Source organism: Megascapheus bottae, chromosome 33, assembly GCF_031878675.1.
Source record: "Megascapheus bottae isolate mThoBot1 chromosome 33, mThoBot2.hap1, whole genome shotgun sequence".
NCBI lineage: Eukaryota > Metazoa > Chordata > Mammalia > Rodentia > Geomyidae > Megascapheus > Megascapheus bottae.
This window is the reverse complement of record NC_143541.1, coordinates 9,953,113-9,973,064: the sequence shown is the minus strand read 5'-3', so window position 1 is coordinate 9,973,064 and position 19,952 is coordinate 9,953,113. Positions and strand designations below refer to the sequence as shown.

General features: G+C 46.9%; 2 protein-coding genes across 2 annotated transcripts in view; both read right to left on the bottom strand.

Moving 5' to 3' along the window:
• Nucleotides 1–12,715, bottom strand: part of LOC150042962 (uncharacterized protein FLJ43738-like) — a 19,141-nt gene extending 6,426 nt beyond the window's left edge. Inside the window, exons 1-4 of the mRNA XM_090323893.1 lie at nucleotides 11,820–12,715; nucleotides 8,317–9,221; nucleotides 6,435–6,629; nucleotides 3,879–4,176 (exon numbers count right to left, since the gene is read on the bottom strand). Coding sequence (XP_090180019.1) covers nucleotides 3,879–4,176; nucleotides 6,435–6,629; nucleotides 8,317–9,221; nucleotides 11,820–12,047 — 1,626 coding nt within the window. The 5' untranslated portion in view covers nucleotides 12,048–12,715. The remainder of the gene's footprint in view (nucleotides 1–3,878; nucleotides 4,177–6,434; nucleotides 6,630–8,316; nucleotides 9,222–11,819) is intronic.
• Nucleotides 12,711–19,952, bottom strand: part of LOC150042960 (uncharacterized protein CFAP92-like) — a 20,579-nt gene continuing 13,337 nt past the window's right edge. The window contains exons 7-8 of the mRNA XM_090323895.1: nucleotides 16,392–16,513; nucleotides 12,711–13,470 (exon numbers count right to left, since the gene is read on the bottom strand). Coding sequence (XP_090180021.1) covers nucleotides 13,322–13,470; nucleotides 16,392–16,513 — 271 coding nt within the window. The 3' untranslated portion in view covers nucleotides 12,711–13,321. The remainder of the gene's footprint in view (nucleotides 13,471–16,391; nucleotides 16,514–19,952) is intronic.

The following is a 19,952-nucleotide window of genomic DNA, read 5'->3' as shown; positions in this document are numbered from 1 at the left end:
AGACTTCAAAGTAGTTATAAGGACTATACTTGTGATTCATGTATGAGAAGAAAATGTCCAGGCAAGAAGGCTAGTATTCACCTGGAGCAAACTGGGACAGGGGAAAAGCAGGTCAAGGATCCCTAAACAAAGTGCAAAGCTCAGGACACTGAGTACCATAGAACAACTGATAGCTGAACACTAATGCTCACCCCTGTAACCCTACCTTCTCAGGAGTGAGATCCTGAACTCAGGGCCTGAGCACTGTCCTTTGGGCTTTCTCAAGGCTAGAGCTCTACATTAAATTGTTTAATTTAAAGGTATCAAGCCACAGATACAGCTACTTCTATAAATCAAAGTACAAAGAACAACTAGACAGCGTGGAAAAGGAACTATGCAACTTCCCATGGGAAGGGGAAGCTGAAAGAAAGGGAAGAAGTAATCATGCCCACATTGCCTGGTGTGGAATGGCAACCCCTCTGTATAACACCTTAATAACAGTAAAATTTTAAAAAGAACAATAGATGTCAACAGGGGATGAAAGTAAAACTGAAATTGTGATGTGTGTATGTGTGTATATTCTAGCCAAAGAAAAATAATGAACTGGCATATATAAACACAAACATTTATGGCTATCAATTTGTTTAAAGGGTTGTTACCAAAATGTAGCACCACTAAAAGGAGGGAAAGGCCAGCCATTGTCCTGGAGAAGGTCTTTCTTTTGGGGTTTTTTTAAGACATTAAGTCAAGACTCCTGAGTCCCTTTCAACCACTGGAAAGCAGGATGGTGGTTCCTAAAAGACAATACATAGAGCTCCCCTGTGACCCAGCAATTCCACTACTTGGCATTTACCCAACCATCCAGAAAGAAGGACATACTAAATCCACTAGCACAACAATGTTCATTGCAGCACTATTCACCATAGCAAAGATATGGAACCAACCTAGATGTCCCTCAGTTGATGAGTGGATCAACAAGTTGTGGTATTTGTACACAATGGAATTCTATGCTGCTGTCAGAAAGAATGACATCGCCCCCATTTGTTAGGAAATGGAAAGACTTAGGAAAAATCATATTAAGTGAAGTAAGCCAGACTCAAAGGAATTTAGGCTCAATGGTTTCCCTCATTCGTCATAATCAGTAGAAACCTTGGGCTCTCCTAGCAGAGATCTACAATAGAACAAAATCTAGATACAAAGGCCATATAGAATGATGCTAAATGAAAGGATGTCTAGGATACAGAAACAAAAGCCATATAATGAGTGATTGTTGTCCTTAATGTACTGTTACCTCTCGTCTCTTTTGCTGTCCCTTGGTTATCGCATATTGTTATAGTATTTCACCTGATTATCTGATATATTGTATATATGCGTATTTGGTTATTTGAAATCCAATAGGGACGGGGTGGGGGGGGGAAACAAGATGAGGAGCATGGGTGGGGGAGGGAAACGGGGACCAAGATATGAGAAAGGGTATTAAATTAATGTATGTGAAGTAATACACCTATCTGGTGAATAGAATGTAACCCTTCTATTAATTACAATAAAAAATATATGGGGGAAAAAAAGAGTCCTGAGTCCTTATTAGGAAACTAGCAACTGCATATGGGAGAAGGTATTTGTAAAACATGACAATCCAGAGTAAGAAAACACTACTAATTACCCATTTTTTTTTTTTATCAGACCTGAGGGCCTTTTAATCAGACTTAGACTTAGGGCCTTTTACTTGCCAGGCAAAGGCTCTTCAACTGAGCCAAATCCCTAACATCTCAGGATTCTTATTAGTCAGGGAAAGGTGCACTAAAACAAGAATATAGTACCAGTGCACATCATCAGAGGGCTGATACTAAGAAAATTGACCAATTCAAGGGTTCACAAGCCTGGAAAACAAATGGGATGTGTTTTAGCTGATAGGAGTATAAAATGAAATAAACTCTTTACAAAGGTAGTTGAGCTGAAAAGCTAAATATAGGACCAGGAGTTTAGTCTAGTGGTAGACGGCGGGCCTAGCAAACATGAAGCCCTGGGTTCTATTCCTCGGTACCACATACATAGAAAAGGCCAGAAGACGTGTGGTGGCTCCAGTGGTGGAGCACTAGACTTGAGGAAAGCCCAAGGACAGTGCTCAGGCCCTGAGTTCAGTCCCTAGGCCTGACCAAAAAAAAAAGCTAACTGTGTGCCTACAAACCTATGAAAAATGAATAAAGAGATCCTACAAAGGAAATCTACAAAAATGTTTATAGGGCTGGAAATGACTCAGATGACTTAGTGGTAGAGTGCTTGCGTAGCATGCATGAAGCCCGGGGTTCCATTCCTCTACCACATAAACAGAAAACGCTGGAAGCAGCACTGTCCTCAAGTGGTAGAGAGCTACGCTTGCGCAAAAGAAGCCCAGGGACGGTGCCCAGGCCCTGAGTTCAGGCTCCAGGACTGGCAAAAAAAAAAAAAAAGTTTCTAAGCAGCTTCACCCCACAATAGCACCAGCCGCAGCCCTCACCCCCAGAAAAATACTCAGATCAGTCTAAAGATAAATCAGTAGAAGAATGGGTAAATGAACTACAACTTAATCGGTAATAATATGTAAAAACATGGAAACAACTAGCTATATTGTGGAATAATATTCATGTACATGAACTCATCTACGGCTTCATTATGTGAAACTCAAGAACAAGCGGAACAGGGAGAGCACTGAGTAGGCAGCCTGGGTTGAAACCTTGCTAAGAGGGGAGAAGGCAGGAAGAGGGAAGGGGGACAGAGGAGAAGAGAGAGAGGCAAATGGGTGACTGCAAGCAAGGAGTGGAGGTGGTAGAGAAGGCTTCATGGAGCCGGGCCAGGGGAAGACATCAAGTTACACCTTGGATATTTTGTTTTTAAATTATTTTGGCTGGCAAAGGATGGAGGAGGCCCTTGGCCCTCCAGACCGTACACCCCCGGCCTCCATTCTCTTGGGCTACAGTTTTCTCAACTTTCTTATGTAGATCAATTTGTTTCCTACACAGTTTATGACATGCATGCTCTTAAGCAGCTTGAAGATGATACATATACGAGCACCTTTCCCTAAGATGGTGCATGACACATGCTTTAAAAACATTTCTCGGGGTCGGGGGCTTGGCTCAGCGGAAGAGCCATTGCCCTGGGTTCGGCCCCCCAGCTCTGGGAAAAAAAAAAAAAAAGCTATAAAAGACCAAAAAATAATGGCATTCGCAGGGAAGTGGATGAATCTAGAGCGAATCATGTTGAGTGAGACAAGTCAAGACCTAAGGAACAAAAGGCGCATGGTATCCTTAACATGTGGCTATTAAACCCAAAGACTACAAGAGCGAGGACTCAATACCTGCATACCCAACGCTATGGACCTGGTAATGGAAATATAAACATTACTATATAGACATAAAAACCTATGACTCTAAAACAAACAAACAAAAAACCAAAACAACAACAACAAGGCAACTGCACACACACACACAACCTTGGGCCAGGAGTTGGGCCTAGTGGTAGAATGCTTGCCCAGCATGCATGAAGACCCGGGTTCGATTCCTTGGTACCACATACATAGAGAAAGGCAGAAATGGTGCTGTGGCTCAAGTGGCAGAGTGCTAGCCTTGAGGAAAAAGCCAAAGGACAGTGTGCAGGCCCTGAGTTCAAAGGCCCAGGACTGGCAAAAAAAAAAAAAAAAACAACTCTTTCTCTTCAGGAAGTTCAGCTGAGATGAGCCAAGGCTGGGCGTGAGTGCTTCTGGCGTGGCTCCCTTCTGTATCTAAGGCTTCTGGCTTCCCCAGCTCTGTGTCTTAGGCTAGAAGAGCAGACGGGCCAGATGTGCCCGGCCTGCATCTCTCAACAAGTGGTGAGCCAGTGTGGCAGGTCCTGGAACCCTGCCGTAGAGGACGGGAAATGCCCACCTGTATCAAGCTGTCCTTCTGGCCCTTGTTTTTTAGCAACATTGCGTTCCGCCACTGTAGGTACTTCTTCTGGTGGGTGTGGATCTTGAACATGAGGTCAGAGGTCTGCCTTCGGGTGTGTCCCGTGTGGAGAGTGGATGGATGTAATGTGGGCAGCATTGTTCCCCCTGCAGGTTCTTCCTGTGAAATGGGCATCCCAAACTCTTGGTTCAGGTCTTTGATCATGGCAGAAGAAGGCAGCAGGTCTCTCACAATCACCTCCCTGAGCCCAGTGCTCTTGTGGCAGATGTCATAGATCCTGGAACAAGAACAGCGTCACCTGCCTTGCAACATGGTAGGCAGCACCAGCTCTGTCATCTGACGGGGAGTGAAATTCAAGGAGGCTGACCAGCCGATGCTGTCGCAGACCTCATAAATGAACAGGGAGTTCAGGTGAGTAGTCTGGCCTTTCTTCTTCCTCGGAATCCCCGGAAGTAAGGGTTTCCCAATAACTACTTTGAGTGCCTTCCTTCATTAACCGACATCACTGGGGAGCAATCCCAATATACCAGGGTAGTAAATCTCAGCCCCCTCCTGCTTGAAAAGGGGGCAACATGCACACAACCTGCTCTGAGCAGTTTAAAGCCTACATGATCAGCCTTCCTCCTCTGCCCCTAGAACACCCTCTTGGTGCTTTCTCCAGGCCCGGCCTGCGTGCTGGCCAGAAGACACATCTGGGAACTACCCCGTGCTGCCTGCAGCCTCCAGTTTCCCAAGGCTGGTAGGGGGAGTGCCTAGAGCAGAGACTCTGCCTCTTGCTGAGATTCAGTGACCTGCTGCTTCCTCAACTACCAAAGAGGAAAAATGTCATCATGGATGTAGCTACCAAAAGCAGAAAAGCCTTCACTTGATAAACAATGGCTGAGAGAATTCTATCTACTTCTCAATACCTACCAGGCAGGACAGACCCAACCTCACCAAGTAACCATGAAGGCACCAGCACCTCCAGATGTCTCTCCCTGAGACATCCCTGTGTGGGGATTACTTATCTATGCCTGCTCATTCCCTGGCCCAGAGTTGGTGGTAACTTGGCAAGTAAAAGCCTTTAAGCTCTGAGGTTTTCTGTTGTAGTTTTTTCGTCACTTATGGGGCTTGAACTCTGGGCCTGCGCGCTGTCCCTTGGCTCGTCGGCTCAAGGCTAGCACTCTACCACTTTGAGCCTCAGGACCACTTCTGCTTTTCTGGTGGTTTATTGGAGATAAGAATTTCATAGACTTTCACGTCCAGGCTGGCTTTGAACTGTGATCCTCCGATCTCTGCCTCCAGTGTTGCTAGGATTACAGGTATGAGCCAGCAAGCTCTGAGTTCTTGTTCCACTTCTCTCCCTCCTGAAATTCTGCTTCCTCAACTCTTTCCTCTTTTTCTCCCCCTCCCCCCTTCCTCTTCCCCCTCCCCCTTCCTCAATTCCTCCTCCCCCTCCCCCCTCCTCCTCCTTCCCCTCCCCCTCCTCCTCCTCTTCCTTTATTAACTTTAGTAGATCTGCCACTGGGTGTGTCAACAGGCTCCTGGCTGGGGACTGGGATGGGGCTGTGGGAAGAGCGAGCTGCCGGCTTCTCAGGATCAGCTTCCTCTGTTCTCCCCTACCAAGTCCGGTTTTCTCTCCCACTGGTCTGCACACAAACTAGCCACCCTGTGTCTACCCCTAAGAACTCTGCTTCAGAAAACTGTGGAGAGGAATCTGGATCCCTAAGAGCTAGCTCAGCTGGAAGCCTTCAAATAAAAGACAGCTGAGAGCCCCCGAGTGGCAGACAACGCCCCACTTATTAGAAGATCCTCTCTTCTTTTCTTCTCTTGTTGGTCTTGGGGCTTCGACTGGTTCTGGGCGCTGTCCCTGAGCTCTTCAGCTGGAGGCTACCACCCTACTCCAGGGCCTGGGTGCTGTCCCTGAATTCTGCAGCTCAAAGCTACCACCCTACCCCTTGAGCCACTGGGCCACTTCCTGTTTTCTAGTGGTTAATTGGAGATAAGAATCTCATAGTCTTTAGTCCACTGGCTTTCTTAAAAGTTGGTGGGGGAAGGACGCTAAAAGCAGGCTTGGGGGCCAGGCAGAGGAAGAACATCAAAACTAGAAGGAAAGTTGTGTTGGCCAGCTGTGTGGAGGGATGTGGAGCCCATTCCCTCAGTCCTCATTACTAGAAAATAGCTTTTTTTTTTTTTTTTGCCCATCCTGGGCTTGAGTTCAGGGCCTGATCACTGTCCTTGGGATTTTTTTCATCAAGGTTAGCACTCTACCACTGGAGCCACAGCACCACTTCCAGCTTTCCTATGTGTGTGGTGCTGAGGAATTGAACCTGGGTCTTCATGCAGGGTACGCAAGCCCTCCACCACTAGGCCAAATTCCCAGCCCCTTCTTGGGCCCTTCTAGGATGCATCACATATAGCAGAATCATAAGGGCACACAAATGAAACAGTCCTCCTTCTCCAGAATGTCCTGGCACCGTCCACAGAAAGCCTGCACCGGAGGAGCCCTGGGTCCACTAGAAGTATATCTGCCAGCCTTTTTTAATCCACACCCACCTGGACAATGCCAGGAAGGCTCTGCGTGGCACAGCATTGCGCACGAAGAGTGGCGGGTGCCTCATGAGCAGTGACAGGGGCCTGAACAGGTGCACACGGTAAAGGATGGTCTCCAGGTCTGCATAGAGACGGTGGCGAAACAGGAGCTTTGAGTTATACAGCACCTTGCATACACCATGCTCAGATGGGGCTGTCCTGCAGAAGAAAGTAATAAATCAGAGAATTAGCATCACTCTGCAGGACCTAGGAATATTTACTTGTTTTGCTCTGGAAGAAGTTTCATTTTATTTTGCTTATTCAAAAAAAAAAAAAAAAAAAAACCAGGGCCGGGAGTTTGGCCTTGTGGTTAAAGTGCTTGCCTAGCACGCATGAAGACCCGGGCTCGATTCCTCGGTACCACATACATAGCAAAAAGCCAGAAGTGGTGCTGAGGCTCAAGTGGTAGAGTGCTAGCCTTGAGAAAAAATCCAAGGACAGTGCTCAGGCCCTGAGCCCAAGCCCAGGACTGGCAAAAAAAAAAAAAAAAAAAGCAAAAGGGCCAGGCCTGGTGGCTCACACCTGTAATCCTAGTTACTCAGGAGGCTGAGATCTGAGGATCAAGGTTCAAAGCCAGCCTAAGCACTAAAGTCTGTGAGACTCTTATTTCCAATTAATCACTAGAAAACTAGAAGTGGGGCTGTGACTCAAGGGGTAGGGTGGTGGCCTTGAGCTGAGGAGCCCAGGGACAATGCCCAGGCCCACGACTCCACACACACACACACAAAAACTTCAGTAGTAGTCAGTATAGAGGCTCTTTGTCATAGCTGTGTGATTTTCAGTGATATAGAGTGGAAGTGGAGATTACATAAGACCTGAAATCCATATTCTCTCTCGTTTATGGAGTTTAGATGGAAAATAGATGACGATGATGATGATGATGATAATGAAGATGACAACAACAATGATAATGATGTTGATGACAGTAATGATGGTAATGGGAAAAGAATATAAACAGGGGGTTGATCAGTGGGAATAGGAAGAAAAAAAAGGGAATAGAGTGTGGTGAAGGGTTAAATATTGAAAAATGTACACCCACACACATAGCTAAACCTATCAAATGATGTTTGAAAAGGGGGTGAGGAGGGAGGAGATGAGGAATGGAAATATGGCTGACAGCCCTCCTGAGCTGACATATTTATTCCTGGATTCCTAGCTGCCAGCACATGTGGCTCGAAACAAATGAGGGTTCTTCCCACTAAGGAGGGGAGCCCTGCTTACTCAGGGTGGACATTTCCATTGTCATGGAAAATTACACCACTAAAACTCGAGAATGCAAGACTCCGGAGGAACAGTAGCTCTGGCTCAGAACCGGATACTTTATCTCTAGGGTGCCCTTCAAGGATCCATCCCAGTGACCCCCGAGACCCCGGGACAAGCAGCTTCCTACTGCCTGAGCATCCCCACTGGGTTCAAAACAGTTGCCTCTATATTTCTTGGGCTGAACTGAAAGCGTTCTGCCCTGGGTGGCCAAGGTGGCCAAGGTGGCACAGCAGTCTGAATGCAAGAGTCATTCTCTGAATCACCAGATCTTATGGACACCATTCCATTCTTTTTTATTTTCCAGTCCTGGGCTTGAGCTCAGGGCCTGAGCACTGTCCTTGGACTTTCTCAAGGCTAGAGCTCTACCACTTGAGCCTCCGCACCACTTCCGGCTTTTTCCTATGTATGTGGTACGGAGGAATCGAACCCGGGTCTCCGTGCATGCTAGGCGAGCACTTTAACCACTAGGCCAAACTCTCGGCCCTCAATAAACTCTTGAGGGAGACTCTTAGGCTTTGAAAGACTGTCCTGCTCTCCTTACAACCAGAACAGTTTCTGTCTGGGCTATGCAGGAGTCACTTGCCTACTCTGATGTTTCTCCCACAGCTCCCTCAAGCCTTGGTGTGCCAAGCCTTCCAGGACAAGGACGTGGAGCTTCCCATCCAGCAGGTGGAACCCAGTGAGCAGATCCATATCCAGCTGCTCCTGGACCTTCGCTCGCATCTTGAAGGCAGACAGGATCTGCTGGATGGTCTTGGCGGGGTACGAGTCCAGCTCCAGGGCCTTGGCGTTGATGGCAGTGATGTCCTGCAGCAAGCTCTTGAGGAGGAGCAGCCTCCTGGAGTCAAACACAAAAACAATGCGACCAAACCGGGTGGCCGCGAGGTCTGCGTCAGGGGCTGCGACCCCAATGCTCAAGGGCACCGCCACATCCACTCGCAATTTGAGCAGGGAATCAGCCTCCAGGTAGTTGCCCATGGGCATGGGACTAAGCTGGAGGACATCTGTGGGAACGTGGGACCCCACAGCCTTCCTGCTCCTGCTGGCCCGGCTGTGGCTTGTGTCCTTGGACTCACAGCTGTGTATGGGGACAACCAGGTTCAGGTACTTGTGGCCAAGGAGCAGGTCAGCAAAGCTGACCTGGGCAACCCCGTAGGGGTCCCATGTCTTCTTCTGGGACTTAAAGGGGTTGTTCTCTGTCTCTTTAGAAGAGATGAGAGTCTGGACGTTAATGTACGCGTCCAGAGGATTCTCCTCAAATGGGCTGAGCTGGTGAGAAAACTCCTGTGACTTGCGGTCCCGGTCATGAACTTCCACCACCATGGGGGGGCCCTGCAGGTACTCCCTCAGGTCGCTGGGGTGGATGGCTCCAAGGAAGATGACATTGATGTCCTGGAAATAGACGTGGGTGCCGTGTGGCTCCCCCTTTGTCTTGTGAACCGGAGTCTTGTAGAATTGGTACCTGCAGTACACAGGTGCACACAGCCTCTGTAAGACAGCAGGTGACAGCAGGTGGCACTCAGCATGGGCACAGCCCACTGCCTACCCAGCCCCAGAGCCTGAGTTTCCTTCTCCACAAGATGCCCACCAGGGAGCCCAGTGCAGGCCACACTCAAGATGGTGGCTGGCACAAGACTTGGTGACGTGTACTTAGAATTTTTTTTTCATCCAGACTGCAAGAGCCAAAAGCACAGGTCATGTTTTTTGCTTGTTACAGGGTTTCTGGCACAAAAAAAAAAAAAGTGGAGATAAGCAGGTTTTTTGTAAAGATAATTCCACTGGTGTGTGAATAAGCAGCAGAGCATCTTCCCGGCATACTGGATCCATAGGTTCTACCACAAGCAGCCCCAAAGCCAATGATGTCTGACGTCTATAAAGGTTAATCCCCTATTTCTCTGAAATGCATCTGGAAGTTGGCAGGAACCTCCAAGCTGAAAGCAGATACAAGGAAAAAAGGAAGACTGCGAGGAGTCTGGGGCTGCAGAGAGTATGGAGACCAGGAAGAAACAGATGCAGAAGGCGGAGTGGTGTGCATGCTTCCAGGTTGGGGCAAATGCTGAGTCCACAAGTCCACAGTCAGCTGACTCAATATGTGGTTACAGTGGAAAGCCATGCTCATGGAGGCACTCTTGAAAAACACTTATGGAAATATATGCAGGACTATTCATGGCATAATGAAAGGTGAAGAAACCTGGAAAACACTCCCATGCATACTTCAGGCATGAGAACAGGAAACTAGAATGCAGCAAATTAAAGAGCTACAGAGCCCGTGTGAGCACAGATGAATTCCACATGATACACTATGAAATATCAACTACATGAACAATAATAATAAAGGAGTAGAGAAACAAAATACATGAGATAGGCCGAGAGTTTGGTCTAGTGGTAGAGGACTTGCCTAGCATGCACAAAGACCAGGGTTCAATTCCTCAGTACCACACACATAGAAAAAAGCCAGAAGTGGTGCTGTGGCTTAAGTGGTAGAGCTCTATACTTGAGAAAGTCCAAGGACAGTGCTCAGGCCCTGAGCTCAAGACCCAGGATTGGAAAAAAAAAAACAATAAAGAAAAGAAACGAAAAAAGTGTACATAGATAGATAGATAGATAGACAGACAGACAGACAGATAGAAAGAAGGCCAGGAGCAAGACCTAGTGGTAGAGTGCTTACCTAACGTGCACGAAGACCCGGGTTTGATTCCTTGGTACCACATACACAGAAAAAGCCAGAAATGGTGCTGTGGATCAAGTAGTAGAGCTCTGGCCTTCAGGAATGCCCAAGGACAATGGTCAGAACCTGAGTTCTAGTCCCAGGATGTGGGGGGGGAGATAGATATAGATATATGCACACATATGTACAAGTTCAATACAGAATATTCCAGAACATAAAAGAATAATGGAATAATGCCTTTGAAATGGAAAGAAAACCTTATTTTTATTTATTCATTTATTTTTTTGCTGTTGTTGGTTGTGTGGCTTGAACTCTGGGCCTGGGTGCTGTCTCTGAGTTCTTCAGCTCAAGGCTACCGTCCTACTACCCCTGGAGATACAGCACCACTTCTGCTTTTCTAGAAGTTAATCAGAGATTAAGAGTCTCAGGGACTTTAGTGCCAGGGTGGCTTTGAACAGAGATCCTCAGATCTCAGCCTCCTGAGTAGCTAGGATGACAGGCGTGAGCCACGGTGCCCAGCATGAAAATTATTTTTCAAGAAAATGATTTTTATCCTGTAGTTCTATATAATCAGCCAAATATCTACCAAGTGTGAGGGTGGTACAAAGATATTTTCAGACATATGAAAATATGTCTTTTCCTCAAGAAGTCACTACAGCATGTGCTCCAACAAAACCAAAGGGCAGGGCCAGGAGTTTGGCCTAGTGGTAGAGTGCTTGCCCAGCATACACAAAGACCAGGGTTCAATTCCTCAGTACCACATAACATAGAAAAAAGCCAGAAGTGGTGCTGTGGCTCAAGTGGTAGAGCTCCAGCCTTGAGAAAGCCCGAGAACCATGCGAAGGCCCTGAGTTCAAGACCCAGGACTGGCAAAAACAAAATAAAAATAAAAAACAAAGAGCAAACAAGGAAAAGAGGAACATAGAGTCCAAGACACAAAACCAGCCAGGACAGGAACAAGGCAATAACCTGCAGCACCGAACCTCTTGGGGTCACCAGTAAGCGCCTAGATGGCTGTTGTTTTAACAGAGGAGCCACCATTTTTTTTTTTTTGGTGGGTCATGGGGCTTGAACTTTGGGCTTGGGTGCTGTCCCTGAGTTCTTCAGCTCAAGGCTACCGTCCTACCCTTGAGCCAAGCCCCACTTCTCATTTTCTGAGGTTAATGGCAGACAAGAGTTGCAGGTCCTTTTGTGCCCTGCCTGGGCTGGCTTTGAACCTCCATCTTCAGATTTCAGCCTGCTGAGTAGCTGGGATTACAAGCGTGAGCCACTGCGCCCGGATGAGTTAAAAAGTGAGAACCTGTCAAGTTTCATGTCTTTCATGTCTGCCTTTGGAACCCTCAGTGTCAAAATGTTCATAAGTAACACTTTTGCACGGAGCCTTGGGGAGGGCTAGGGACACAGTGTGGATGTCTTACCTCCAGATCCTGCATGGGCACAGGCTGAGACGGAAGGCAGGAGGCACACTTGATCTTTATGGTCAGGGGGTTTAGGTCCTGCTTTTGCTCCTCTGTCATGATGGGAACTTCTGTATTTAAACTCAAAAAGCAATCTAAAATGTTGGCAGACTTCTCACTGCCACGACTTACGACAGTATGCCATCCTGGGAAGAAATACAGTGTTAGCCCTTGGCTCTGGACAGCCATAGGCAGTCTCAGAAGATGTGCGCTCCAAGTGACTTAAGACTTCCATCCTGGACTCTGCCACTACAGTAGGGTGATTAGAATGTAAATTAATCAACAATCAATGCAATTTAAAGTGTAGGGGTTTTTGTTGTTGTTGTTGTTTTGTCGGTCTTACAGCTTCGACTCTGGGCCTGGACACTGTCCCTGAGCTGTTCAGCTCAACCCTATTCTTGAGCCACAGCACCACTTCTGATTTTCTAGTGGTTAATTGGAGGTAAGAGTCTCACAGTTTTTAGTGCCTGGGCTGGCTTTGAACCGAGATCCTCTGATCTCAGCTAGGATTACACGTGTGAGCCACCAGTTTTAATCAAGTCATTCCCAGATGAGGGCCATCAGCTGGTGTCTGTGCATGAGAATGTTTCCAGTCTCCTTGCTGAAGGCCTGGTGCCTCGCACTGGCCATCCCATGTCCAGGAGGGGCGGGTATTACTCCCTACCGCCGTCACTCAGCTCTCCGTGCAAAGGACTTTTACATGTATTCTCTCTTCTGTGATCCCACCTAGAATCCTAGCTACTCAGGAGGCTGAGATCTGAGGATCATGGTTCAAAACCAACCCTGGCAGCAAAATTCCTGTGACTCATCTCCAATTAACCACCAAGAAAAAGAAGAGGCACTGTGGCTCAGGCCCAGAGTTCAAGCACCACAACTCCCCCCCCACACACACAAAGAATGCAATCCTTTTCTTCCACTGACCTGAATAGACTTGGGAAGTTATTAACCTCTCGTGTATGACAATAAAAAGCTCTGCTCACACTACCCCTACAGGGTCACTGAGAGAATGGGAGTTTCTCATGAGAAGAAATAATCTCACATATGTAAAGTGACAGGCCCCTAACAAAACAAAATAAAACCCTGTTTCCCTTTCCTCATGCCTTCTACTATAGACTTCTGGGAAACCTTGTAATAAATAAAGTCTTCACCAAAAGAATCTTATTTAGCAAATATAATCATAGAACTTACATTCTCAAGTAAATTTCTCTGGGTTTTAGAATCACACAGACCTGAGCTCAAATCCTTGCTTGGCACTTACATAGCTGTGTGATCTTGGGCAATGTACTTAACCTCTTGGGACCTCTGTTTCCTCCTCGGTCCTCTGGAGATAAATTCCCCACATGCCCGAAGGGACCGTGAGGATGGAGGAAGGTGGAACACAGCATGGGTTTGGCGACCACGGGCATCCCTGGTGAGGATGTCTAGTCTTGTGGGACAAGACAGGTACAACTGCGGGGAATGCGTTAGCTACCAGCAAGGAGCGGCATCACGGACAGCTGGAGAGAGAAGGCGCTCTGCTCCCAGGCGTCTGCCAACTTAACATCTAGGTCATCGTCTGCACGACATTTCTTCCCTCTCTGCAGGCTTTTCTTCTTCCACTCTGAATCTTTTTCTTTCAAAGGAAAAGAAAGAAAAGTTTTAGCAGAGGTTTATCAGGCCACAGTCCGTGAAGTTTTACAGACTACCGAAGGCTGAACTGGGAAGTCTACAGAAGCCTAGAAGGCAGGGGCTGCTCTTTGGTCTTCTACTTCTCCCCATGACACACGCAGAGCAATGGCCAGCTACACCTGCGGGGACCGTTCGAGACTGTCCCCATCACAGAGACCGACCGAGACTGGGCAGGCAGGGCCAGGCTCGCCACTGACACCACTTAGCAGACTCCAGGCCCTCTGCCAGGGCAGCTCAGCCACAGGACTGGCAGCTCAGGCTTTGATCCTGTCTACCAATGCAGAGCAGGTGAGAACTTACTCATTCTAACCCTCAGCTACCTAATGTCAAATGCGGGGGGAGCAGCAGCACTCACTTTCCACCATGTCAAGAAGATCAAATGTGTGAGGATACAGAGACGCTCAGTACGGCACCAAGCTTAGCTCAAGAAGGAAAGATAGTGGCATGAGCCATTGGATCAACGGCATGCCAGCCAATGGAAGTAGAAAGTCTTAAGGACTCAGAGGAGAACTGAACAAATACCAGGGTGGCATTTCAAGCTGATGGGCAAGCACTGATTCACCAGTAAGCCATGGGGACTCTCCAGTGAAGCTGATTCCACCTTTTGAAATGAATTCCAGACTAAAGGAAGGAAATAGCAAATCACAGACAAACTTCTGAGACTGTTCTGCCATCGGAACAAGGAGGACTTCTCAGATATTAGCCACGCACAAACCAGGAAGGGACATTTGAATAATGTATGCCGAGCAAGAGACCCTATGTCACCTGACAAGTCACAGGCCTGCGTCTAGAAGAGGTCTACGTAACTGACACCATGTAATGAAAGTGAAGCGGAAGCTCGAGAAGACCTGTCCAGACAGTACCGTTGCTGCATTGTTCACCCTTTGTCCCTCTCATTTCCATCCCCCCCTTTCCCTCCCAAACACAGGGAACTGAAGACACAAGACAAGAATGAAAAAGAAAACTAGCATTTTCCATGTCCTGGAGTTCATTTCAATCAGCGTTGGACCGCGTGTCCCTTCTCTAGGGGTGTCTCCTTTGGCTCACTGTGTGTGAGTGCCTAGAGTCCTGTAGAATTCATCATGTCCCAGCGTAGCTTAGATTGAGCTTCCACGTAGAAGAGAAAACACATGCTGTTTGTCTCTCCGATCTCGGCTTACCTCACATAACATGATTTGTTCTAGATCCCTCCATTTCCCAGAAAATGACAGGGCACTGTTCTTTCTAACGGCTGCGTAAATTTCCATTGTGTACGGGCACCGTAGTTTTTAGATTCACTCATTCACCGTAGGGCATCTGGGCTGTTTCCACAACTTGCTATTGAAAATAGAGCAGCAGTGAACACACGTGTACAAGCGTCTCTGGTTCCCTGGGTCACGATGCTCTGGGTAGAGCCCCAGGAGTGATGTGTGGCTGGGGTTGCAGGGAAGATCTATGTTTTAGTTTTCTTCTTCTTCTTTTTTTTTTTCCCCAGTCCTGGGCTTGAGCTCAGGGCCTGAGCACTGTCCATGGACTTTCTCAAGGCTAGAGCTCTACCACTTGAGCCTCAGCACCACTTCCGGCTTTTTTCTGAGTATGTGGTACCAAGGAATCAAACCCAGGTCTTTGCGCATGCCAGGCAAGCACTCTACCACTAGGCCAAATCCTGGCCCTGGGATTGCAATTTACCTACCCATTTCATATAGTTGAGAACTCAGAAATACTGGAAATGTTTTTTGGTATTCTCTAATATAAAAGTGCTAAAGTGGACAATTCCCTAATTAATAAATTTCTTATTTCTCTCTGTGGGCATAATGCATACAGTCATGCAAGACTACTCTTGCTTCTAAGTTCACACCCCCCAATCAACCACAACAAACAAACAAACAAACAAAAAGGGAAAAAGAAACTTGGAAAGTGTAGCAAAATTCAACACCTGAACCGAGGTGCTGTTTAATCTGGAAAGAAGAGACTCAAATTTGTTGAGAGTTGTCACAGGTGAAACTGTCGACTTGTCTTCACAGACCTTAAAGCAGGAGTCCAGCAGAGAGCCAACCCACAGCCAGTTCCCTGAGTAAAGACCCATCTCACAGGGTGCTTGGCACACACTCAGCTCCACAAGTTTCCACACCTCCTATTAGAGACCAGTCACTACCGAGAAACCAGTTAGGGGAATCTAGGCTGAGAACCAGCCATCACCTGAAACTTTCCGCTAGATATCAGAGGTTTTCATGTGCCCATAGGCATGACATTACGGATCAGACATCCAGCAATATTTGGTGGGTGGAGTGGGTAAGAGGAAAAAGCGTAAGTGGGTGAAGCCGGGTGCTGGTGACACACCTGTCATCCTAGCTACTCCAGAGGCTGAGATCTGAGAATCACAGTTCAAAGGCAGCCCAGTACAAAAGTCCCCGAGACTCTTCTTTTTTTTTTTTTTTTTTTTGCCAGTCCTGGGCTTGAGCTCAGGGCCTGAGCACTGTCATTGACTTTTCAAGGCTCAAGTGGTAGAGCTCTAGCCTTGAGCAAGCCCGGCCCTGAGCTGAAGCCCAGGACGGGTAGGTGGGTGGAGTGGAGGAGTGTGTGTATTATAGTATCTACCATTTTAGAGAGATGCCAAAGAAATCTTACTGGAGTATCCCGAATTTTATGATTGTCCAAATGTATATTATAAGGAGCCACGTACTAAGAACTTGATAGAAGAATAAAAAGAGGAAGAAGAAACGGGGGTGGGAAACAAGAAAATTCAAAACCCCATCCTGGGAACCAGAGGTGGAGCTCAAGTGGAAGCGCGCCAGCCTTGGGCAGAATAGCTGAGTAAGACACGAGGCCCTGAGTTCAAGCGCCACTCACAGGGTAGACACACACACGTAACTCAGAAGAACTTACTTTGAAGCTTATGCTTTTCTGATATGTTTGTTATGCTACTTAACGATGTTCCCTCAATTAATTCCTTGGTATCCAACATGGCTGTTCCCGCCATAGACATTGTTGTTCTTGAAGTGCTTCGTCTAGAAAATACAGACAGAAAAATCAAGGGACAAAAAAAATCACAAAATTACAATAGATACTTTCAACGTGACCACAGTCCTGCCTACCCAGTGCTTCTCAAATGAAATGCACACATGAACCACCTGAGACCCTGACAAGCGAGACGAGGCCGGGAACTGCACGGAAATACTGGCCAAATTGTCTGCAGACAGCACCAGCTCCACTGAGATTCAAACCAGCACACAAAAAATAAGTTTTGTTTTGTTTTGCTTTGTTTTGTTTTGTTTTTGCCAGTGCTGGGGCTTGAACTCGGGGCTTGAACTCAGGGCGTGGGCACTGTCCTTGGACACTTTTTGCTCAAGGCTAATGCTCTGCCACTTGAGCCACAGTGCCACTTCTGGCTTTTTCTGTGTATATGGTTCCAAGGAATATAACCCAGGGCTTTGCACATGCGAGGCGAGCACATTTCCACTAAGCCACACTCCCAGCCTAACGTGTTCGTTTGTTTTTAATGTAGCAAAAAATATAAGCGATCTAGAAATTCACTTACCGGAATTATCCATGACATCTATAGGGAAAAAAATTAACTATATTAACTAAAGGAAGGTCTAATTTAAGTGTAAGAACTTGTCATTATCATGGATGGAGAAAATTGACAACAGAATAAATGTCAGTTTTGCCCAAATTAATCTATACATTCAATGGAAACCAGTTTTTAAAAACTAAGGTTATGGGTCAAGAACATGGTCTAGTGGTAGAGTGCTTGCCTAGCATGTATGAAAACTTGGGTTTGATTCCACGGAACCGCATACATAGAAAAAAGCCGGAAGTGGTGCTGTGGTTCAAATGGAGGAGCTCTAGCCTTGAGAAAGCCCAAGGACAGTGCTCAGGCCCTAAGTCCAAGCCCAAGACTGGTGGGGAGGGGAGAGAGGGACCTAAGATTTAAGTTGTAGACTATGTAAACACAATATATATCAATATCTGTATATCTATATATCTATATAAACTATTAGCTTAAAAAAAAACCCAAGGTTATGAAATGGTATAGCAAGAATGGATGTAAAGTATCTTTCATCTTGAGTCTGTGAATGAGAACAATCGTGCTAAAAAGGAAAACTAGATTCTAAAGACAGAAAGAAAAGAAGGGAGCTAGAAACCACAAGGGAGGTGAAGGGCTGCAGAAAACTACAAAGAAACTATCCCAGAGCGGCAAAATACTGCAAGGAGAACTGAGCTAGTATCTGGCTCCCTGATTGTGAGAGGAGACGCAGAAGACTGAAACAGAAGGTCAAATCACAGGGTCTTGCCAGAAGACTGTGCGCTCGAGCCCTACCCAAGCTGCCAGCTCTGATTCCAGTGCAGGCATCTGTGAGTCAGAAGCTACCCCGACATAAGTGCCGTCCTTGGGGAGCAAAGGCATTCTGTGTGTCCCTGTGCCTCAGAGAGCAAAAGGAGGCCACCACATTGAGTGGGGCTCTTCTGAGCACCCGGGAGAGTCTGCAGCATGACGGGATCTCAGCTCAGTGGTGCAGGACAGCGTGCCCAGGGTTCCAGGGTAAGTCAGCCACAGAGGTGGCTGAGGAGAGGAGTGTCTAGCAGGACGCCACTGAGAGCGTGGCAGGAAGGGACACTCGGCTTGGATGCCAGAAGCTTGGGGGGCCCGGCTGTTAGGTGGCAGAAGAGGGCAGAGGCATGAGCCTGGTAGCTGTTGTTTTTACCCATGAAGAACTGTAATGGAAACTCACCTGGCCAGAGGCCACCATTACAGGGCAGCTGAGCCCTAAAATGCAACCGATACAGAGTTCAGCCCTGAAAAACCTGGGAACCACAGAGCTAGGACGCTGTAACAGGCAGGGGTGAGTGAGGTGAGAGGAGAACACACACACCACACCCTGCTGATACCACACACACACACACACACACACACCACACACAGCACACACCCCATACACACTACACATACACACACACACACACCACACACTGCTCATACCACACACACACACCACACACACACACACACAGAAATGATAGAAAATTCATAGTTTTACGTAAGACTGTGTTTCTCTTTTGGTTGAGTGAGCTTTGTGTGTGTTCTTCTGGAACAGCTCGTTCTTTCTGTAAAGAGCTGAATTCAGGGGAGGCAGGCAAGATCTCCTTCCTGCATGTCAGGAAACAAGCGAGGGGGAGGGCTGGGAAGGTGGCCTAGTGCTGGAGGGCCTGCCTAGCATGCATGAAGCCCTGAGTACGATTCCCCGTACCACACACACAGAAAAGGCCAGGAGTGGCCCGGTGGCTCAAGTGGTAGCCAATGAAGCTCAGTGACAGTGCCCAGGCCCTGAGTTCAAACTCCAGGACTGGCCAAAAAAAGAAAGAAAAGAAAAAGAAAAACAACGAAGAAAAGAAAAGTACATAAATAAATGGAGTGGTAGCAGTTACCATTCTTTGGGTTTGGAAATACTCTGCAGTGGATTGAAGCAATTGGGCATTAGTTTGTTAATGTCAGTTAATACCTACATTACATTTCCCTTGATTGTTGTTTCTTATTATATTGCTTTGTGAACTTGTAGAAAACAAGTGCTTTTTAACTTAAAATCAACAAACAGAAAGAAAAGAATGTATCCTATGTAGCCATGTTATTGTGAATAGCATTTTCTTGCATATTTAACCATTTTAATTTCTGCTTTTTTTTTCCTATCCTGGGGCTTGAACTCAGGGCCTGGGCACTGTCCTTGAGTTTTATTTTTTGCTCAAGGCTAGTGCTCTGCCATTTGAGCTACAACGCTTGAGCTACTTCTGGCATTTTCTGTTTATATGGTATTGAGGCACCAAACCCAAGATTGCAAGCATGCTAGAAGAGCATTTTGACCACTAAGCCACATTTCCAGCCCCAGCACAGGGCTTGAATTCTGGGCTGGGTGCTGTCCCTGAGCTCTTTGCAGTGCAAGGATTGTGTTCTACTGCTTTGAGCCACAGTGGCGCTTCTAGTTTTCTTTCTTTCTTTCTTTCTCTTTTTTTGTGGGTCATGGGGCTTGAACTCTGGGCCTGGGCACTGCCCCTGAGCTCTTCAGCTCAAGGCTACCACCCTACCCCTTGAGTCAAGCCCCATTTCCATTTTCTAATGGTAAATTGGAGATAAGAGTCTCTCAGACTTTGTGCTTGGAACCGCTGTCCTCAGACCACAACCTTCTGAGTAGCCAGGATTACAGGCCTGAGCCACCAGCACTCCACCCCCGCCTGATTCTTACTTTTCTGTTGCTATGCAAAACCAAAGGAAAATCAACTTGTTTTACAATCTGTATGCCTAAAAGGGAGTCACAACTGTTTATTTTACTGACTTGTTTGAATGATTGGCTTTGTAAGAATCAGATTGGCATTATGCTTGATGTACTATGCCATATTTTATTGTACGACAGAACAGGAAATAGTATTGTATGACATATTTACAAATACTGTGAA